The sequence below is a fragment of the Polypterus senegalus genome, chromosome 4 (assembly GCF_016835505.1).
Source record: "Polypterus senegalus isolate Bchr_013 chromosome 4, ASM1683550v1, whole genome shotgun sequence".
NCBI classification, from domain to species: Eukaryota; Metazoa; Chordata; class Cladistia; order Polypteriformes; family Polypteridae; genus Polypterus; species Polypterus senegalus.
Window position 1 is genome coordinate 73,190,846 of NC_053157.1, and position 23,808 is coordinate 73,214,653.

At 39.3% G+C, this 23,808-nt stretch overlaps 1 protein-coding gene across 1 annotated transcript in view; it reads right to left on the bottom strand.

Annotated features, from left to right (window-relative positions):
• LOC120527454 overlaps positions 1–23,808 on the bottom strand; it is a 203,968-nt gene that overhangs the window by 90,909 nt on the left and 89,251 nt on the right. The window contains exons 11-12 of the mRNA XM_039750877.1: positions 17,927–18,065; positions 11,113–11,195 (exon numbers count right to left, since the gene is read on the bottom strand). Of these exons, the coding sequence (XP_039606811.1) occupies positions 11,113–11,195; positions 17,927–18,065 (222 nt within the window). The remainder of the gene's footprint in view (positions 1–11,112; positions 11,196–17,926; positions 18,066–23,808) is intronic.

Below are 23,808 nucleotides of genomic sequence, written 5' to 3' on the forward strand. Positions count from 1 at the left end.
GAAACTTGGTATTTAATTGTATTGCTTCTTAGTGCTTTCATTCTTCCAAGAGTACTAGGGTGGTGTACCGTATTAGTATTGTGAATGTAATGAGAACTCAAGCAAAATGGCACCTTATATTGGCTAACTAAAAAGATTACAATATACAAGCTTTCGAGGCCACTCAGGCCCCTTCTTCAGGAAAGATGTAATTAATGTAATTTGATTACATCTTGCCTGAAGAAGGGGCCTGAGTGGCCTCGAAAGCTTGTATATTGTAATCTTTTTAGTTGGCCAATCAAAGGTGTCATTTTGCTTGACTTCTCACTCCATTCTTCCAAGACAAATCCTTATCATACGTACATTTTTCATTTTCTGAGAACATCATATACAGTGATCCTTCGCTATATCACGCTTCGACTTTCGCAGCTTCATTCCATCACGGATATTAAATGTAAGCATATCTAAATATATATCACAGATTTTTTGCTGGTTCGCGGATTTCTGAGGACAATGGGTCTTTTAATTTATGGTACATGCTTCCTCAGTTTGTTTGCCCAGTTGATTTCATATAAGGGACGCTATTGGCGGATGGCTTAGAAGCTACCCAATCAGAGCATGTATTACGTATTAACTAAATCCCTCAATGATATACGATATGCTTCCCGCGTGGTGCTTGATTGTTTGCTTTTCTCTGTCTCTCTCACCCTCTCTGACATGCTCTGCGCCTAACGGAGGGGGTGTGAGCAGAGGGGCTGTTTGCACAGAGGCTGTTTGTCTAGAGGATACGGAGGCTCCTCTAAAAAATGGCGCTTTATTGCGGTGCTTTGGCATACTTAAAAGCCCAAAAGCACGTATTGAGTTTTTGATTGTTTGTTTTTCTCTCTCTATCTCTCTCTGACATTCTCTGCTCCTGACACGCATTCCTTTGAAGAGAAGATATGTTTGCATTCTTTTAATTGTGAGAAAGAACTGTCATGTCTGTCTTGTCATGGAGCACAGTTTAAACTTTCGACTAAAGGGTGTTATTTCATGTCTAGAGGGCTCTAATAATGTTAACAGTGTGGGAGAGTTTATAAGGGCTTAAAATATATAAAAATAACCATACAAACATATGGTTTCTACTTCGCAGATTTTCTTCTATCGCGGGGGGTTCTAGAACGCAACCCCCGCGATCGAGGAGGGATTACTGTATATATTTTTTGGTCTGGAACAGATGTGGACCACTTCCTTTCTTACTCATTTATTTCTAAACATTATATTAACACAGATACTTCATGATGCATGTACACAGGTTTATATGAAGCACGTTAGCTGGAGAGCTGGAGGTCTCCTTGCCACTTGCACCTCATTATTAACTGATGACTGGTTAAGAAAACTGGCAACAATTAAAATCTTAAGGCAGCTATTTAAAAATAAAATAGGTAGTAATGGTTCTAAGTCGTAGAAAACAAGTTACCATATATGCTCATGTATAAGTTGGGTCTTGAAACCCGAAACATCGATCATAAAATCAGACCCTGACTTGTACACCCATTCAAAAATGCGATACTTAAATTATTTATTCATTTATTTTACATCTTCTTGCCTCAGATCTTGCATCAGTTTCTCAGACACATTGAATTTTGTTGCAACAGCGCAGTTACAAATTTCTTTCGCTACTTCAACGACTTTTAATTTAAAACCAGCTTCATATTTTCTTTTGATCGAACGCTCCATCGTAGATAAGGAATATTCTTACAATAAAAGTGTATGAGATACAAAAAACACACATCAGTGCAAACGTTGCCCATATTTGGGCAAAATAGAGAGAGAGAGAGAGAGTTAGGAGCACACGCTGATACAGCGCATTGCTGCATCCACATAGAAATAAAAGGCAGTGTGCTCTGTGGTTACTCTCTCAGGTGGGCGCTAGCATATCATAATCTCTTGGACCAATAGCGTGAGTTTTCTGCATTCGACGTATACGACCAAAATTATAAAATACCAGAAATTATACTGTAAAATCAAGTCCCGACTTATCCGCAGGAGAACTTATCTGCGAGTATATACGGTAACTAAAACTAAGCCCAAAAAACATATTTCTTTAGCAGTAAATAAATGGATTCTAATTAAAGCAAATACCTACAGCCAATGTAAACCCTCAGGACCAGAGTTGAATACCGCTGTTCGAGGTGCATTAATGTGATGTATGCTTTTCTGACAAAAAAGGTAATCAAGTGACACAGAGCAAAGCTGGATTAAAGGACAGCCTACAGTATATGCAATGTTCTTCTTTTTACGTTTCATTTTTTACTATTATTTCAATTGATTAGGTTAGAGAGAAAGGAGCGGGGGTTGGGAGTATGAGCTGATAATGCATTGCCGCATCGACCACACAATAAACCGCCTGGATTGGGCACTGAGTGCAGTGGATGACACCTCAGTACCACACTGGAAAAGTGTGAGTTTTTTTTACTGTGGCTGGGGTGCCAATCATGCCACTAACCTCCAAGTTTTCCCTGTAAGTTGCAGGACTTGCTCTTTCAGGGCTGGATGCAGATTAATGTCATATGTGATACCTAGGACAAAGCAACTGCAGGTTAAGGGCCTTGCTAAAGGGCCCAAAAAACCCTTCCGGCATTTAAGAGATTCAAACTGGCAACCTTTCAATTGCCGGTGCAGATCCCTAGCCTCAGAGCCCCCACTCCACCCCACTTAGGTTAGGCACACTTTATTAACCCAGGAGGAAAATTATTTGAACCAGAAAAATACACAGCATAAGGCATTGTTACACAGATACAAGAAAAAAAGCCAAGACACAACAACAGAGAACTAGTGTTATCAGAAGTATACACAGTCAAGATTAGTACAAAGAAGAGAAACTGTCATTAATAATAATTATTTAGAATTCAGCATCATCCCTATGAGAAACAGAATTCAAGAATGCTTGGGGAATAAAAGAGTTGTTACATCTGTTGCTATTTACCTTTAGGTCCTGTTCAATCTATATACATCAGACTTCAAATACAACTCGGAGTCCTGCCATGAGCAAAAGTTTGCTGATGACACTGCCTATTGTGGGCTGCATCAGGAGTGGGCAGGAGGAGGAGTACAGGAAGTTAATCAAAGACTTTGTTAAATGGTGCGACTCAAACCACTTACACCTGAACACCAGCAAGACCAAGGTGCTGGTGTTGGATTTTAGGAGGCCCAGGCCCCTCCTGGACCCTGTGATCATCAGAGGTGACTGTGTGCAGAGAGTGCAGACATATAAATATCTGGGAGTGCAGCTGGATGACAAATTGGACTGGACTGCCAATTCTGATGCTCTGTGTAAGAAAGGACAGAGCTGACTATACTTCCTTAGAAGGCTGGCGTCCTTCAACATCTGCAATAAGATGCTGCAGATGTTCTACCAGACGGTTGTGGCGAGTGCCCTCTTCTACGTGGTGGTGTGCTGGGGAGGCAGCATAAAGAAGAAGGACATCTCACACCTGGACAAACTTGTTAAGAAGGCAGGCTCTGTTGTAGGAGTTGGACAGTTTAACATCTGTGGCAGAGCGACGGGCATTAAGCAAACTCCTGTCAATCATGAAGAATCCACTGCATCCACTGAACAGTATCATCTCCAGGCAGAGGAGTAGCTGCAGTGACAGACTTTTGTCACTGTATTGCTCCACTGACAGACTGAGGAGATCGTTCCTCCACCACACTATGTGACTCTTCAATTCCACCCGGGGGAGTAAATGCTAACATTACTCAAAGTTATTGTCTGCTTTTACATGCATTTTTATTACTATTTAATTTAATATTGTTTTTTGTATCAGTATGCTGCTGCTGGATTATGTGAATTTACCCTTGTGTTTAATAAAGTATCTATCTATCTATCTATCTATCTATCTATCTATCTATCTATCTATCTATCTATCTATCTATCTATCTATCTCAGGAATCTAAATCTGCAGCCTGATGGCAACAGCTAAATTTTAGAAAAAAAGATAATGGCTACTGTCTGAGAGAATTTAGGAAGTCAGAGTTGGCTAATGAGGACAAAGCTTGTGGAAGGAGGAGTCGAGGTGGACAAGAGACAGAACAGAAAGAAAAGAAAAAGAAAAAGGCAGTGTATTGGAGCTTATTGTACTGTGCTGTACAAGGTGGAAAATGAGGGAACCTCCAAGGTCCGAGGTTTGGGGAGTTGTACGCCCCCTGTTGTCCACACAATGTTGTTAAGATAGTTTATATTCTCAATAATGACAAACACGAAAATAGAAAAATATTAAATAGAAGACTTAAAAAAAAGTGTAATTATGGTTTTGTGCACTTTGAAACGCTTGAGTTTTCTACAAAAGAATAGCCATGTCTGCCCCTTCTTACACATTTGTTCTCTGCTGTTATAAATATTTCAATGATTGTCCCTAGATATTTGTATTGCTCCACCATGTCCACAGTCTTCTCTGTAATTACTGTTGGGAGAGTGAAAAGGGGGAGCACCTTAGAGTCTTAGAGATATCTTGTTGTAAAAAGGAACAATTATACCATTGAACAAACTCATCAACAACAGATCCATGTCTGCCCTCCTTATCTTGTAAAAGACTCACAATGACAGATTTGTCTGCAAATGTTTAGGATATGTCTGTCTTTGTGTAAACTCCTGCAGTCATTTGTCTGCCTGTCTGATAAACAGAAGACAGAGACAGATGGCAGCCTTGAGGTGATCCAGTGGATGTGTGGTGACTATTGGGAAAAACACTCACTGTTGTTGTTCTGTTAGTTTGATAAGTTCAGAGTCCACCCTACCAAGTTAGGGTCCATACAGAAATGATCATTTATTTTATCAACTAAAATGTGTGCATGGAATGTACTGAAAGCAATAAGGAAATCTATAAACAGCAGTCTTGTGTTGTTTTTGTGTCCTAAGGAGGTGCTGTTACAGTAGATTGAGAAGTGTTGCTATAGCCCTCTTCTTTGCTCTTGGCAATTCTTTAGTTTAGGTACTGCGGAAATGCATCTATTACTAACTTACTCACATGTAACAAGACCTTAACAAAGACCGACTATAAAACTTCACTTTAGAGTAGTCTGAGGGGGCTTAACGGAAACACATTTCTCTTAATGTTACATGTTTAGTTATACAACTTGTGAATCCTTTATATTAACAAGTAATTTTACCATCATGTCAATTTGCCACACTGCACAGAGATGAATAGCCCATCTATTGATGTTTTATAATTATTATGAAAACCAAAATAAGACTTTATTAAGGTCTTGTTACATAAGAGTAAATAAGAGAGAGATGCATTTTTGCAGTACTAAAACTAAAATGTTACCTATCTCTTTATGCAAATTAGTAAGGGTCTGGATTGGCCACGGTTTTGTTAAGTAGTTGCCTCTCAAAGGCTTTCATGAAATGAGAAGTTAAAGACACTGGTCTGAAGTCAGCTAATGCTTTTGGGAATATAGTTTTTTTCTATTGGAATAACATTTGCCTGTTTTCAGAGAATGGGCATCTGCTGTAAATCCAAAGACATCTCAATATGGAGTGGAATATTGGAGAGTTTTACTCTACACAGGAGTGAAGCAGATATTATTTTAGAAAGACTTAAATCTTATATTGGCTCTCTTTAATCAGATGAACCTGGGTGACTTAACCCAACTCTTTGGTGCTCATTTTTCCTTAAACACCATGATTAGCTTGTGCATATGCTGTAAATCTGTGTCATTTCTAAGTGCAAACCCATACACCATTGAGTTCTGGTTTGGAATGAATGAAATGTTGTAACAACCTGTCAGTGTAAAGAGTTGTACCACTTTAGTGCAACTGATTTCACAATCCAGGCTATTACTATTCAGCATTAGCAGTAACCTTCTAAGGAGAGAGATGCTGACTGATTTTCTGAGTTGGCCCAGATTTCAGGTTCATCAGCCATCATTTCAAATATAGTAGGAGAGGAGTTGTGATGAATTATTGGATCTCACAAATGGACCTTTGTACAATTGGAAGAATTTCTGTCATGTCAGCAATTTCAGACCGCTGTCTTGTAGAGTGAGCCGATTTTCTGATGTAACTGTCAAATTTCTACAGATTTATTGGGCAACAACCGCAGTGAATTGTATATCATGCTCATTTTCACTTTTTTGATTTCTAAAAGTTAATTAACATATAGCAATATACATACAACTAAATTGCTAATGACAAAAGCATCTTTGGGTACATTTACTGGAAACCTAACCCCAACAACAGAATCTCAAACCTAACTATTACCCAAACCCTAATCTTAACCTGCAGCAATAGGAAATCAGACCCCTAAACTTAAAAATAACCCAGCAGAATCTAACCCTAATCTTAAATTAAAATCCACCACCGTGAGGTTAATCCAAACCTTAAAATACCAAATACAACCTAATCTAATAAATAATAAAGAGAGGAAAGGGACAAAACAACTAAAAACACGCTTTCCAACAGGCTTAAAATATGAGGGGGCCTCTAAAGGAAATAGCCCAAACAAATTAGTGCCAATGGCCCGTGCATTAATGGGCACCCATGAGACCAAAAACAGACAGCTCAATTTGCATTGCTGTAGATGGAGCTCATGGGACCCCTGACCTTTTCCTAAATCCTAACCCAAAATAAAAACACAGCTATGGTGAATTACATAGACACTGTAAAATAGATAGACCTTATTGCCTCAGCTATCCGCATGTCCAAGATGCCTTTATCTTTCCTTTATACTTTCAGAGCACAGTAAGAAAAACGTCATCCATGCAGCTCTTTTCTTTGTTCACATTTTGAGCAGCCTGTGTCCATCATGTTTTTTTAAACAGGTAAAACTGACCATCGGGGCCATGTACACATATAGCCTAAGCACCCACGTTGCGGCATGTCAATTGGACCAAATGTGCTCGTACAATGTGAACACACATACGACTGCTGACTCAATTGTGCAATGCGAGTAGTTGCTTACTCACAATTTCCATAAATCACACAGTGTATGTCTGGCATTATACAGCACACAAACAGAAACGAGATGCAAAGTGAGCCAATAAATGATCAGCTAAGTTGGAGCCTCAAACTCGAAACAATTTCACTCCAACTTGTTTTTTTTATTAGAAGCCAATTCTTGTTGTTAATTAAACCCATTATTGAAATCTATGGCTTGTTAGTGCTATTGTTCTGCCTCAGCTGATATTTCCAAACCTGTTGCTATTCTTTATTCAAAATGTATTGTGGACCTGTACTGATCAACATTACTGTAAACATCAAATTTCTTTCAGAAACTTTAAAAATATATGTCCCTCTATCCTTGCTGTATGCCCTGATCCCCTATTCCATCAATGCTAGATAGTCTGGTTGACTACTATAACTCATCCCTTGTTTCAGCACTAGAAGATATAGCTCCTTTAAAACATAAGGAGGTTTCCTTTAAGCATTCAGCTCCATGGTATAATTAAGAATTAAGGTCAATGAAAGCAACTGGCCAATGCCTTGAGAGAATGTCACATAAGACTGGTCTCACTGTTCATATCCAGGGTTTATCTGACCATCAAAGAGCTTACAAACATGTAGTAACTGCAGCTAAGAACACACATTATAGCAGAATGATACAAAGTACCCATGAAAACCAGAGGGTTTTATTCTCTGTAGTCAATAAACTACTTCTGCCAGCATCTGGTCCAATTATCTCTTCTCCAGAAGCTCTCCAGTTCTCCTTCACTTTTTGTGCAATAAAATTAAAGATTTTAATAATTCAACTAACATAACTCCATCATCCATTTATATCTTTCCCTGTCTTCCCATTCCATCTAGCTGCTTTCCTATATTTTCACCAGTCATATCTGCATTTGATTTAATGACCTGTTTTTTAAGATGAGCCGACTACTTGTGTACTGGACTCCATCCCCCACTTCTTAAATCCTACCTTCATACTATAATCTTGTTACAACAATAATAAATACATCCCTTGATATTGGCTTTGTGCCAACCACTTTTAAAATCGTTCTGTAACCCCCAATTTTAAAAAACGTTTGCTCTGGATACTGACAATCTTAACAATTTTTGGCCTATCTGTCACTTACCTTTTCTGTCAAAAGTGCTCGAGAGTGTTGTAGCCTCCCAACCAACACATTAGTTAACTTCTAAAAAATTGATGGAAACCTTTCAGTCTGGTTTCAGAGCACAGCACAGCAGCAAAACTGCTCTGCTTCAGGTAACCAATGATTTACATTTGGCAGAAGACTCTGTTCAAACCAGCATATTAATTTTGTTAGATCTTAGTGCAACATTCGACAGACATGGCATTCTACTGTCCAGAATGGAGAACATACTGGGTATCTGGCACTGCCCTCCAGTGGTTTAAGTCCTATCTGACTGATAGGCAAGAGTTTGTTAGTCTTGGCAACAGCAGATCCAGCTCAGTGCCAGCCACACAAGGGGTTCCTCAGGGTTCTGTTCTTGGCCCTCTACTCTTCTATATCTGTATGCTTCCCCTTGGCTATATTTGGATTGGTTTATCATCATTTTTACGCAGATGATACTCAACTCTATTTCAATGTTAGAGACAAAACTTCATCAGAGCCTTCTCAGCGAAATTAAAACCTGGTTGGAACATATCTTTTTAAAATTAAATTGAAGTACAGCTTAATTTGCAAGACTGTTTTGGGCTGGCACCCTGCCTGGGGTTTGTTTCCTGCCTTGTGCCCTGTGTTGGCTGGGATTGGCTCCAGCAAACCCCTGTGACCCTGTAGTTAGGATATAGCGGGTTGGATAATGGATGGATGGATGGATTAATTTGCAAGGTCTCATTAGACCTTCTTCTAATGCAAGGAATCTTGGTGTCATTTTTGATTCATCCCTTTCTTATTACACCCATATAAACTATATTAAGAAATGTTCTTACTTTCACCTCCATAACATATCCTGTGTTCAGTCATTCCTCTCCTTTTCTAGTGCTGAGAAACTTGCCCATGCTTTAATCACCAGAGGGTGTAGACCTATAAATATCTGGGAGTGCAGCTGGATGACAAATTGGACAAATTGGACTGGACTGCCAATACTGATGCTCTATGTAAGAAAGGTCAGAGCAGACTATACTTTCTGAGAAGGTTGGCATCCTTCAACATCTGCAGTAAGATGCTGCAGATGTTCTACCAGACGGTTGTGGCGAGTGCCCTCTTCTACGCGGTGGTGTGCTGGGGTGGCAGCATAAAGATGAAAGACGCCTCACGCCTGGACAAACTAGTACTAGTCCTTACTAGTAGGAGTAAAGTTGGACAGTTTAACATCTGTGGCAGAGCGACGGGCACTAAGCAAACTCCTGTCAATCATGAAGAATCCACTGCATCCACTGAACAGTGTCATCTCCAGGCAGAGGAGTAGCTTCAGTGACAGACTGCTGTCACTGTCCTGCTCCACTGACAGACTGAGGAGATCGTTCCTCCCCCACACTATGCGACTCTTCAATTCCACCCGGGAGAGAAAATGCTAACATCATTTTTTTTTTTTTTTTACTATTTAATATTGTTTCTTTGTATCAGTATACTGCTGCTGGATTATGTGAATTTCCCCTTGGGATTAATAAAGTATCTATCTATCTATCTGTCTATCTATGATATCACATCACATCAATTATTGTAACTCCCTACTGGCAGGTGCCACTTCAAATCTTATATCGCAGATCCAGTTAATTCAAAACTCTGCTGCAAGTGTGCTAACATGAACCAGCAACAGCAAGCACATAACACCAATCCTGCTTAGCTTTCACTGGCTTCCTTGGTCGTACAGGATTGAATGTAAAATTCATTTTTATTAACCTATAAAGCTTTAAATGGCCCTGCGCTTGACTACATCAGTGACCTTCTCCATCACTACGGCCCTGCTCTCCCACTAAGGTCCTCTGATTCTGGCAATTTGTTGTGCTCCACAATAACCTGCACTCTGTGGGTGACATGGCCTTCAGCTGTATAGTGCCCAGACTTTGGAATGACCTCCCGGAATGAATGAGATCAGCTGACTCAATTCATTCTTTTAAAAAGCAACTTAACACTCATGTGCTTCTAACTTAATCTAACATTCTGCCCCTTCCTTCAGTTTACCTGTCTGTCCAGATGCTCAGGATATTTTATGTGTGTTATATCACAAATTATGTTATTTGTTCAAGCATTTCTTTTAGATAGATAGATAGATAGATAGATAGATAGATAGATAGATAGATAGATAGATAGATAGATAGATAGATAGATACTTTATTAATCCCAAGGGGAAATTCACATAATGTAGTGAATTTAGTATTTTACTCTGGTTTATTTTTTTTTTATTCTGTTTAATGCTTTGTATATCCTATATTATCTGTTTAGTGTTCTATGCAAAAATATTTGTATCCAATGTTACATATACCCTGCTGTTCTGTCCGAGACTCTGTGAAGTGCTTTGAGCATGGGAAAGATGCTATATAAAAATATTATTATTATTATTATTATTATTATTATCCTAACCTCTCTATATTTTTAGATATTGTATGATGGATGCAGTTTAGCTAGCCAGTGTTTGCTTGTTTAGCATCTCATTTCCGTTTGTCTTTTAAAGAAAAAAAGTAACAATTACATAATTAAGGGATCCGAGTTTCAAAGTCAAAATAATATTAAGGCAGAAGAGTTAACTAGCAGCAAAAACCGTTCACTAATTAACAAAAGGGTTAGAATGAAAACCTGTAGCCACTGTGGCACTCTAGGAGCGGAGTTGGAGACACCTGACTTAGATAGAACAGATTCCTAAGCCTTATAAAAAGTCAGTCAGTCTGTCAGTCATTATCCATCCTGCTATTTCCTAACTCAGGGTCATGGGAGCCAATCCCATCCAACACAGGGTGCAAGGCAGGAACAAACCCTGGGCAGGGCACCAGCCTACCACAGGGCGCGCACACACACCCCCACATACTAGGGACAATTTAGGATCGCCAATGCACCTAACCTGCATGTCTTTGGACAGTGGGAGCACCCGGAGGAAACCCACGCAGACATGGGGAGAACATGCAAACTCCATACAGGGAGGACCCAAGAAGCGAACCCAGGTCTCCTTACTGTGAGGCAGCAGTGATACCACAGCACCACCATGCCGCCCCCTTATAAAAAGTTACAGCCATAAATAATGACTCTTACCTTGGGTCTTGCATTGCTTTGAACTTTAAATTGTGTTTTTGTCTGATGATGAAAAGGAAAAGCACAGGAACATGTGGATGGTCCTACAGGAAAAAGAAAACACTTTAAAAAAGGAGCCTATACAAGTTTCACTATGCAATAATGCCAACATACTACAATAAGGACTAAATAAAGTAGCATGGATCAACTTCTAGAACAATATTTTGAGAACAGTATTTTGGCACCAGTGTAAAATGCAAGTTAGCAAGCATGTCTGAAAAGCTACATGACTGATGGTTTCTTCCTCTACTCCAATAAAGCGATGATTCCATTACAATAATGATTTGTGCTCCTGACTAAACTGCAATTAGCACCTCAGATCCCATCATCTTATTTACTACCACTTACATATAATGAAAATATAATACGATTTTGAAGGAAGGCAAAGCAGAGACAGATAATCAGTTGCTTTGTATATTTAGTTTAGCTGCAAAACACACGGGTATCATCATTGCTTAATATGTCATCTCAATTTAATTACCTTTTTTATAACATAAGCTCTATCATAATTTCATAATTGTAAAATTTGTGGTTTCTCATAACACATTTCTTAAGTTACTCATGTGTCTTCCAATATTTCTAAATAACATTTCCCAGCAAGTTACCCATGCTGTATATTTTCAATTGTCTGGTGCTCTAAATAAGATTAGAAAAATCTATTTGAATCAGATTTAGGTCACACTAGAGTGCAGTTTGTTTGACTGTAGATTCTGCACAATTGTTTTTGTGGGGGCCAATGCTGCCACCACTGCATTACTGTTTTTATTTTCATCCACAAGATGGAGCAGTGAGCTATAATTGAATTAAATGTTGTTTATTAATACTTTATTTATTAGCTTTTGAAAATGAACATCCATTCAGTGCATTGAGGAAGAAAGAGTTAATAAAAATCAAGCCCTACAATTCTAGCCAATCATAAGCTAAAGACGATGCTCCAGGGTGCAATGGAATGTGGAACAGCAGCAAAACACAATTGTAAAATATTGAGGTTATTGTCCTTATACCTAAAAGGCGTTTGTTTTACAAACAGTGGGGAGAGCCATTGTAGCACCCCATTACTCAGAATGACACAAAGGAAACCAAAGAGGAACACGCAGATGCACTTATTAAGCAAAATAAACACACAATAAAGAATATAGGGAGCAACCAAAGTTCAAGCAAAAAAAAACTAAACCAAAACTTTGCTGCATGGTCTCATGTGAACCGAACTTAACCCTCTTTCTGTATTATGGGGTGGTTTGCTGACTTGCCCTCCTTACATACTAAAGTATTCTCATTACCTTAGATCTCTTTCAACTTAATACTTGGGCTCAATTTTTTATACCACTCTAGCATTTATTCTTCTGATAATCTGAAATCTACACTTACTAAGCAGCTTTAGTTTTACCTGGGAGCACTTCCGATCAAGCCTCAGAGTTATTCCTAGTATCTTGCGCTGCCCTGTCTTTGTAATAGAGCCTAGCCTAGGAGCTTCTGCTGTCTATGCATCCCTTAAACTGCCATTGGGCTTAGTCTCTAAGTTATCGCAACACTTGCTTACACTGTTTGATGGTGACAAGAAGGTGTTGCCACATTTAGCAGTCCCTCAGGCAATCTTGGCACCTTCTAGATTGCATGCTTTCTAGCATCTGTGGGAACATGCATGCTTTGTTCCAGGTGGATTCTTTCCCTTACATAATCTAGAGCCGCTGCCACTTTTTCTTCTGGAGCACATGGAACATGCCATCTTCCAGCAGTGTCCATCACTTAATACTGGCATGATGACTTGCTTTGTCATTGGCATTGTGTACTTCTCTCTTTCTTTTAGGACCTTGTAAGCCTGTGCGTATTAGTCGAGATGGCCTGCAGTTCCTATTCTGACTGGGTCTGGTGCTAGATGGGGACCTTCTGGCATAGAAACATCAACAATATCATAAGAATACAATACAATACATCACTATAGACATTGATGACTTAACTAATCAATGCCAATGATGAATAACAGGCACAGTACCTGAAGGTTTCAGGTAACTTAAGAATAGAGAGAGGAGTAAAGAGTATATAAAGTGTGTTTTTTATTATTATTTTGAGCCAAGAAAGGACACTGCCTTTGGGCTACTAGTTTAACAGATCAGGGGCCTCATGAATAACACCGTGCACAGAATTCACAGTAAAACATGGCATACGGACAAAAGCGGAAATGTTCGTATGCACAAAAAAATACAGATGCGTAAGTCTGTGCGTACACCAACTTCCATGTTCTTCCGCTCCATAAATCCTGGTCAGCGTGAAAAGTAACACACATGCACGCACCTGCTGCCCCACCCTAACTCCTCCCAGAATTACGCCTCTTTGAATATGCAAATCAATATAAATAGCCCTTAAATTCAGTGTTTTGTGAAAAAGCAACGGTAAAAGCACAGGGGAAAACTGAAGAATTTCAGCGAATACCAAGTGGAGGCAAGGAAAAACATACTATTTGTTGGTTTAAACAGTGATATAAACAACAAAAGGAAGTTGATCGAGTGACATAGAGTGTCAGAGAAACTCAAAAGCTTACGCTCACAAAGTCACACAGTGCCCGAAATAAAAAAGAAGTTGACAGTTATCAAAGTCGCTGTAAAAAGGTGAGTCGTAGCCCACCTTCTAAGTGTCATATGAAAGCTTATTAGGGTACAGAGAAAAGAAAAAATATAGGAACACAGTGGGAAAAAGCTCAACATTTCCACTTTAATCTGAAAATTTCCACTTTAATCACATAGTTTATTTTGTCATTAAAGTAGAACATCATAAACTTCATCTTAAAATCGTTTAATTTACTAGTTTCTCAAATACCATTGTAACTAAAGTAGCACGTTAAATGCTTTGTTTTGTATGTATTCTTCTATGTGCTCTATGTGTGTGAATCACTACGTGCTTCTTAAAGGGGCTTTCTCTTCCTCTTACAGGACACAGAATCCATTACATTTGTGATATTACAGTTCTCTGAATAATTTAAATACTGAGATGTATACTTGATATCATTTTCATGATGATAGGAGTTAAAGCATGTTATTAAACATGGGAACACGGTGGCGCTGTGATAGTGATGAGCTGGTGCCCCGTCCAGAGATTGTTCCTGCCTCCCGCAAGATGCTTGCTGCGCCGTGCGAGACCTTTGATGAAATCATTTATTGCAGCAGTAATGTCTCTTTCAAACATACTAACCTCCAATTCCTATCCTTACTTTTCTTTCTCCGAGGACCTAATCGGCACACAATCAGCTCTGTAATAGACGTTAAGCCATCTGTAAGTTTAGAACACCGATTCTTCTAAACTTTTAAGGAACATTGAAATAACTTCGTAGCACATTTTTAATTATTCTATCCATCTCTCCTTCCAGTGTCATGCCAGCCCCAGCAAGAATGCAGTGCGAGGCAGGAACAATCTGTGAATGGAACGTGAGCTCCTTGCTAGCGCAGCGACACCGTGTCCTCACATTAATTATCGTTTAATTATTAACGATATAGATTATTTAAAGTATGCTAACATTTTATCTGTATAATGTAATAAACATATCTTGCTGCATTTCATCTTAAAATGATATCGTCATCATGTGTAAATTCGCACTAAAGTGGCTCAGGTTGTGCAATATTATAACTGTATCGCAAGTTTACATTGAGTTAATTGTTCTTATAAGTACAAACAGTTCTACAAGGAGCACTTGATGGACTGATTGATGGCGTTTATAGTTCTTGGGATGAAACTGTTTCTGAACCATACAGGAAAGGCTCTGAAGTGTTTGCCGTATGGGAGCAGTTCAGAAAGACAGCATGGCTGAGGCAGCATGTGCTTGATGCTGTATACCGATAATTCACTTTCTGATCAGCTGTCTGTACAGATGTGATTCACACTCAGATACAGTGTTATAAATACTCCAAGTGGTGCAGTGAGAGTAATATGGAAAAAGGTGATCCGCTGTGGCAACAGGTTAATTACAATTAGATGCCTTAAACTAATAAACAATATGCGGTTAAGTTCAGTGTATTTGATAAAGCCGCGTCAGGGACATGGATCTAAAAAAGAAAGGGAAACCACACTGGAACAAAAGCACTGCTTTGACGCTGGGTGCCACCAGTTTGCAAAATTGAGCGGAGAACTTGTGTACACTATGGATTGAGCTACCATGAAAATGTGCATTGTTTTACGCCAAGTTTAGTTTTTATACATCGTAATGTGAGCATGGAAACGGATGTACACAACATTTTTGTCCGTACGCACTGTTTATACATGAAGCCCCAGATGACCAGATTCACTTGAAAATCTATGGTCCCAAATTCATTATTAACCTGCGTTTCAGAGTCCCACTAACTATCTTGGAGTTTTTCCCAGGAATTTGTTCACAAGGAACTAGCAATATACTGATGCCAGGTAAGAGGATTTGTGCTATTATCCATCCATCCATTACCCAACCCTCTATATCCTAACACAGGGTTACGGGGGTCTGCTGGAGCCAATCCCAGCCAACACAGGGTGCAAGGCAGGAACAAATCCCGGGCAGGGTGCCATCCCACCACAGGGCACATACACACACATACCCACACACCAAGCACACACTAAGGACAATTGAGGATCGCCAATGCACCTAACCTGCATGTCTTTGGACTGTGGGAGGAAACCGGAGCACCTGGAGGAAACCCATACAGACACGGGGAGAACATGCAAACTCCATGCAGGGAGGACCCGGGAAGCGAACCCAGGTCTCCTTACTGCGAGGCAGTAGCGCTACCACTGCGTTACTGTGCTGACCTTGTGTTGTTATTTAAAATGAAATTACCATATGTACTCACGTATAAGTTGGGTCTTGAAACCCGAAAAATAAATCATAAAATCAAACCCCTACTTATACGCCTGTTCAAAAATGCGACACTTAATTTTTTCTTGCCTCCTCCAGTCTTGCATCTGTTTCTCAGACGCATCAAATTTTTTTGCAGCAGTGCAGTTACCAATTTCTTTCGCTACGTTTAATTTAAAATCAGCTTCATATTTTCTTCTGATCGAACACTCCATCGTAGAGAAAGGATGCTCTTACGATAAACGTGTATAAGAGTGTGAGATAAAAAAACACAAAACAGTGCAAACGTTGCTTCGGAATAGTTTGGGTATTAACTTTGTGGTCAGGTAGGCACAATACATAGAAAAAAAAGGCATTGTGCCCCGCATCAGGTGGGCGTTAGCATATCATAATCTCTTGGACCAATAGCGTGAATCTACATGGATTTGTTTTTTTAACTTTTTTAAATGTATTGTGATGCCCGGGCACATACAGCTGCCCTAACCCCGACACAGACAAACAGGACACAGGTTTAGCACTCAACACACAGTTTTATTTACAGTCAGAAAACACTTTTCTCTGCTCTGCACAGCACAACACAGTACACAAAGGACCAACACAGTCTGTTCTCTCAGCCAGTCCTCCACACAGGCTTTGTCCTTCCTCCTCCCCACTCTGATCGTTGACTCCTGGCAAGTGGCCCCTTTTTATAAAGGCACCCAAAAGGAGTCCAGGTGCCTAATGAGCTTCTTCCGACAGCACTTCCGGCCCCCAAAAATGTCCATGCACTCCCTGGTGGTGCCCATGGTCGCCAAAAGAGTTGAGCTTCTATGCTCATGATCTGTGGCCTCGCTGGAAACCAAGGGCGCTGCCCTCTGTCAGTCCAGGGGAGAAACTGTCCTGGAAATACGCTCTTCCCCCCGGTCCTTCGCTGTACGCCACACTATATTCACTTTACAAACTTCATGTTTGCTTACCTAATTAAGTTATTTTAAACCAATGCCCAAGTTCAAGTGCAACTTCTTATTTAATTATGAATGCATTGGTGTTTTATAAATGGGTATTTTCTTTAAACCTAGTCATCTAGACACAGCTAAAGGGCCAGGCACTGAGCATTAAAAGCAAAATCTGCTCTGCTTATTTTTTTCATCATTGATTAATGATAAGAACAATGACATCTCTGTAGCCTTATGTGTGAAGTTAAATCAGGATTACAAGTCAACCTAAATGCTCTTTTCTCTTGTGTTAGAGTATTTTGCTCATCACCACCAGTTTTGACCTGCTAACAGTTATGGAGTAGTTTAGGGAGTGTGGGCTCCATCTAAAGTATAGAACCTTTAAGTTGCTTAAGTTCTAGTGATACACTGAATTAAAACTTCATCCAACATTTGTAAATTATAGAAAGGCAGTCAGGAAGGTGTGTTCTGGCATCAGCAGATGTACACACATTAACACAAGCTCACTGGGATGTAACGAATCAAAATGCCTTCTTTATTTTACAGCCTAAATAATACATTAGTGGAAGGTGAAATGTACAGTATACAAGTGTACTGCAGAAATGATCTTTAGAATTTCCCATTAATTATTAGAACTTCTAAAGCATATAAATATTTTTATAAAGCATTTCATCAAAAGATATATCCCATCTCTCCTTTTTTAAATGAAATTGCTATTTTTCCCAAATTTCCCCCTAGGGACAAATAAAGTTCTATCTATCGATCTAAATACAACACCCAGTCCCTGATTTAAGTTCATGTCTACCAGGGGACTTTCAGGTTCATCAATGGTTTAAACGTCTCCCCATTACGAGTGCATGTTGGTGTCTTTGCCGTGTAATTAAACTGGGGTTCATCCAAAACAGTGTGCTACCAGGGCAAAACCAATAATAACAAGAAGAAGAAGAAAAAGGAGGATGAAACTTTTCAGATGCACTATTGGGTAGTCAGAAATAGCAGTGTTAACAATAACTTATTCCTGCCTTACTTTGAGTCATCTTGTTTCGTAGGAAAGGCAGTGTGGGAAATTCCCGCAGGAGCAGTTCATCTCTCTTCTTGTAGGCATCACAAGGGTTGTCAGCTGTCCTCTCTGGCATCGGTAAATGTGTCACTAGCTGACAACGGCCCTGAAAAAAAAAATAATAATATAAGGCTAGGAGCCCCAGCCATTGCGTGCCAGATAACAATTAACTAGCACTACAGTATTGCAGGCAGCCATATCTCTGACATATCATTTAATTACCCAAAGGCATCAGACAAGAGCCGATTTTCTTCAAAGCAATTCATCTGTACATATTTAGATATGTGAATTGGTGACCCATGCTAATGAGGTTGAAAGGAGTCCCGCTGCATGAAGTATCCTCCTTATCATCAGTTCAGAGTGCCACTCAGTTACTCACTGTATATTCACAATGGAGAGAGATTCTCAAACTGACACTTAACAGCATCATTCTTATATACGACGTGACAACTTTTTCAGACTCCTGCGGGGAGATATGTCTGCCTACTTCACACGTACATCTACAGAAACCTGATGAGGAAAATGAGAATGTCGAAGGTGCTAAATATCTTAAAGGCAGGATATAATGAACCCTGACTATCTTAGATTATAAGGGCATCTCCTACCTTTCTATTTTCCTTTCAGAACTAAAATACTGTACAACATATACCATATATGCTTTTCAAAGTAAAGAGGAACACTGAAAATCACTGATTATTAAGGTACATTTGACAGAAGTCTTTATGACAAGGATAGCCGTCATTGCCATTGTCTAAGGAAATGTTGGAGTGGGGTGCAGAAGTTAGGACATCACCTGTGAAGGAAAACATATATATGGACTGCTATGGCTGAAGATTAGTTTGAGATTCAAAGTGCATTTCAGTTAAACAGAGCTTGATCAGTTTTAAAACTGTACAGTTCAGAACAGAATAGTCATTGTGTTGCAATGTTAATTATCAAATATACTAATACAAAGCACACTTAAGAAAAATAACAGGCAAATATGGTACGATTCTAAATGGGCATGGTATGGTTGCGACCATGAGTGAGTCCTAAGAAAGACTGGCATCCCCTTATCTTTTACATGATATAGAGAAGTGGTTTCCCATTCCAAAAGCATTAGGTAAGAAGCAACCCTAGGCAGAGCACCAGTGCATTACGCACACAGTCACACACAGACCCCCTCTCAAAATGAGGTAGTTTAGGGTGCCCTTAATGTAGCACTGATTTCTTTGGGTTGGCTCAGTGAGTAGTGCTGCCACCTCATGGATCCAATTTGCACTTTATTCCTCTGTGATATGTTTTCCTATGCATACTTCAGTTTCCCTCCAACCTCCCCAAATAATTGCTGGTTAATTTAACTGATGGTTTAAAAAAAAAAGCCCAGTGTGTGAATGAGCTGTGAAATAGGAAGATGTTCTGTCCAGAGATGTTTCATGCCTTGCATTAAGTGTTGCCAGCACAGTCTACAGTACCCTGCAATCATGAAATGATTTAAGCTGGTCTGAGAATGTTATGGTTATGATGTCTTTGAGATGTCTGGTAAAAACTAAAGTACCCAGAGGAAACACATGTAGACATAAAGAGAACTGTGCCACCGTGCATTGCAATATAATATACAGTAATCCCTCCTCGATCGCGGGGGTTGCGTTCCAGACCCCCCCGCGATAGGTGAAAATCCGCGAAGTAGAAACCACATGTTTGTATGGTTATTTTTATATATTTTAAGCCCTTATAAACTCTCCCACACTGTTAACATTATTAGAGCCCTCTATACATGAAATAACACCCTTTAGTCAAACGTTTAAACTGTGCTTCATTACAAGACAGAGATGGCAGTTCTTTCTCACAATTAAAAGAATGCAAACATATCTTATCTTCAAAGGAGCGCCGTGAAGAGCAGATAATGTCAGAGAGAGCTCGCTAAGAAAAGCAAACAATCAAAAAATCAATACGTGCTTTTAAGTATACAGAAGCACCGCGATAAAGCGGCATTTTGTAGAGGAGCGTCCTATCTTCTAGGCAAACAACCACTGTGTAAACAGCCCCTCTGCTCACACCCCCTCCGTCAGGCAGAGAGAGACAGAGAGAAACAAACAAAACAAGCGCCACGCGGGAAGCATATCTTATAGCATTGAGGAGTTTTAGTTAATATGTAATACATGCTCTGATTGGGTAGCTTCTAAGCCATCCGCCAATAGAGTCCCTTGTATGAAATCAACTGGGCAATCAAACTGAGGAAGCATGTAACCTAAATTAAAAGGCCCATTGTCCGCAGAAAGCAGCGAACCAGCGAAAAATCTGTGATATATATTTAGATGTGTTTACATTTAAAATCCGCGATAGAGTGAAGCCGCGAAAGTCGAAGCGCGATATAGCGAGGGATTACTGTACACTTAATATAGCCTATATACTGTATATAATTGCGTATAAGTTGGGATCTTGAAACTAAAAAAATTGATAATAAAATCAGACCCCGACTTATACACCTGTTCAAAAATACGACACTTACATTTTTTTTTACATCTTCTTGCCTCCCCCAGTCTCGCACCAGTTTCTCAGACACATCAAATTTTGTTGCAACAGCGCAATTGCCAATTTCTTTTGCCACTTCAACAACTTTAATTTAAAACCAGCTTCATATTTTCTTCTGATCGAACGCTTCATCGTAGATAAGAGATGTTTTTATGATCAAGGTGTTGAGGATGTGAGATACAAAAAACACAAAACAGTGCAAACTTCGCCTCGGAATAGTTCGGGTATTACCATGTGGTCACCTAGGCACAATACATAGAAGAAAAGGCAGTGTGCTCTATGGTTACTCTCTCAGGTGGGTGTTAGCATATTATAATCTCTTGCACCAATAATGTGAGTTTTCTTCAGATAGATAGATAGATAGATACTTTATTAATCCCAAGGGGAAATTCACACAAATTTATTCAACTTATACAACAGACATTATAAAATACCGGAAATTATACGGTAAAATCAAAACCCCAACTTATCTGCGGGTTTATACGGTAATATTAACCAATTTCTGTCTATGTGGAATGAACAATCTGTTGGGTATATTTAACGTTACAATTTGTGCCATTTATTGCTATTTATATTGTAAAGCGTGAAGTAATAAAATTATTTTCATTTTTCATTGTAATAGATGGCACATCACAAATTTTTCCAATATAATAATAATACATTTTATTTAGATAACGCCTTCCCATAATCTATTTTAATCTTAAAAGTGGTGACTGGCCCTTTTGCTTTTATGTACCTAAAATCTGGAATATTTTACCAACAGAAATTTGTCAGGCTAATATTGTGGAACATTTAAAAAAAAAAAAAACTACTAAAAAGTCACTATTTTAATTTGTCTATTTTGTGGCTATGTTTCAGTTGTATTCGTAATAGAATATATGGAAATAGAATTGTCATGTTTTTCAGGGATCTGCTGTTTGTACTAATCCCCTCTTTTCTCTGTTGTTTCTTTCCGGTCCTTCTATTTTGGCGATCTGCGCTACCACCACCTGATCAAGGCATCTTGCCACACCCTGAGATGTTGGAATGAAGGTGGGTATCTCAGCTGTCCACAAGACCATCTTCACCAAATCCTATCACGTGATGCATGAAAACTACGAGGTCTGATTTAGGAACACTTATGTTAGGTTGAATATCCAGTGGGGACTGGGCAGACTTTTGGCATTGGAACCCCTGCAGATTTTGGTTTTTGTTTTCCAGCTGGAGTTTTTTTTTTTTATTTAGTTTTTTCTGTCCTTTTGGCCATCTGACCTTTCCTTGTTTTGTTGTTATTTATTCTTTAATATATTATTGCCTAATCTTAATTATTTTTCTCTTCTTATAACTTTCTTTCTTGTAAAGCACTTTGAGTTATATTATAGTATGAAAATGTACTATATAAACAAATGCTGTTGTATAAAACATCCATTCTAAAACTGCACTTCCATCTTGGTGATGTGGTTCTGCAAACTGATGTTTTTCATCATTGCCAATGCCGTTGAGAATCCTATATCAAATGCTGTGTTAAGTAAACAGAAAAAATGCCACTAGTCACACCATATAATATAAATGAATTTTCAGTCCAGAAAGCCATTACACTCTGTTGTACATATTCAGCATTAATGTTTGTGATGTGCTGTCTTGTGGAATTTTATTTGAAATGCATGTAGTAAGCAATAACATTTATTGCATTTTTTCATGTCAGTTGATGGTAGTTGTAGGCAATACTTATGTGCTGTATGTCGAAGTTGCTTATCCAAGATGTAAATCTGCTTAAATTTACTCACTTCTGTTAGAGGTAGAATTTTATTTTTCCACTATGGAAAATTTGGCTCTTTACAGTAGCTCTTTAAATAAATAAATAAATACATATACTGGTAGATATGTAAGTAAATAGGTAAACAAATAAATAAATATACTCACACACTTTGGTTTGAACAAAGAAGAAAATTAAAAAGAAAGAAAACTTCTGACTTGGCTGTCACAGTCATTGTGAGGCGTTATGCAGGCATTTCTCAGACACACTTCTGCTGAATAATTCCTTGGCTTAAGTCCTCAGTGTTAGGGTGTCAGAGACCCCTGTGGATGTGTAGCATTGTTCTTAATGGCACTTAGTTTTCTTTTAATTCTCTCCTTTGCTACAACCTCCAGGGGGCCCAGAGTGCATCCCATAATTATTTCTCTCAGACCTCAGAGATGCGTACTTTTCCATTTTCTTATTTCTTCACCGCCATGAGCACCCAAGATGCATTGTACATAAAAAAAAACAAAGTTCCCATCCCACTTTTCAGACCAATCACAAAATGAACATTTGCATTCTGGGGTTCTGTGGTCAGACACCACAATCTATTATATAAAAATACCTACATTTTCAGAATTTTTCATCCATACCTAAAACCAGAATGTTGATCACATGTCATTGTGAGTGTAAAAGACTGCTGTCAAACACACAAGCTTTGGTTCATCTTACTTTATGGGGAAGATTTTGGGTGTAACAATGCCACTGACCCGATTACCATTTGCATAATCTTGAGGAACTGTGATGTTACTTTCTGTCTAAGGTGACTAATGCTCACCCTCTTCTGCTTCTGCCACTCTATATGAGGTCACCTGATTGACAGAACCCTGTGTGGGATATGGCCGGCCGTTCATCCCGGCCAATACCCCCAGGCCGCCGGATGGAGCCCTCCCTGCAACATGGAGGTGCCCCGAATTCCAGCAGGGCCTCATGGACATTGGAGTTTTACTGCACAGCCCTGCTGGATACCATGGGGACCGCAAGGGGATGCTGCAGGGAGGCCCAGGGATTGCTATGTGCACTATGACCCGGAAGTACGTCCTAGTCATAGGGACAGAAAAAATGACGTACTTCCGGGATGAAGAAAAGGAGTTTTCACCTGACCCGGAAGTGTTAAGAATCACATGGACTGAGGGAAAGAAACACTTCTGGGTCAACAAGTATAAAAGGACTGTGGGAAATCCCAGAAGCTGAGCTGGGTGGAAGGGTGGCAACGCGTCTGAGAGAGTTGGAGGATTGGATTATTGATTAGTGTATTGATTTATGAGTATTGTGGAAAGGAGGGTGCTTTGTGCACTCTTGTCTATTAATAAAGTCCACTATTGGACTTTTACCTGGTGTCTGGCGAAGTGTCTGAGGGTTCAAGTCACACCTGTCAGACCAGACCACGGACTCGAAAAGAGAGGACCCCTCTGAATGTGAGACCAATCTTAGGTCTCCTAATGTCATGACATCTTCCAAACCACTGAATCCAGAGCAGGGTCGCTGGAGCATATCCCAGCTAGAACAGGGCAGAAGCAATTACATTCAATTATCACTGGTAATTTAGTATAGGACT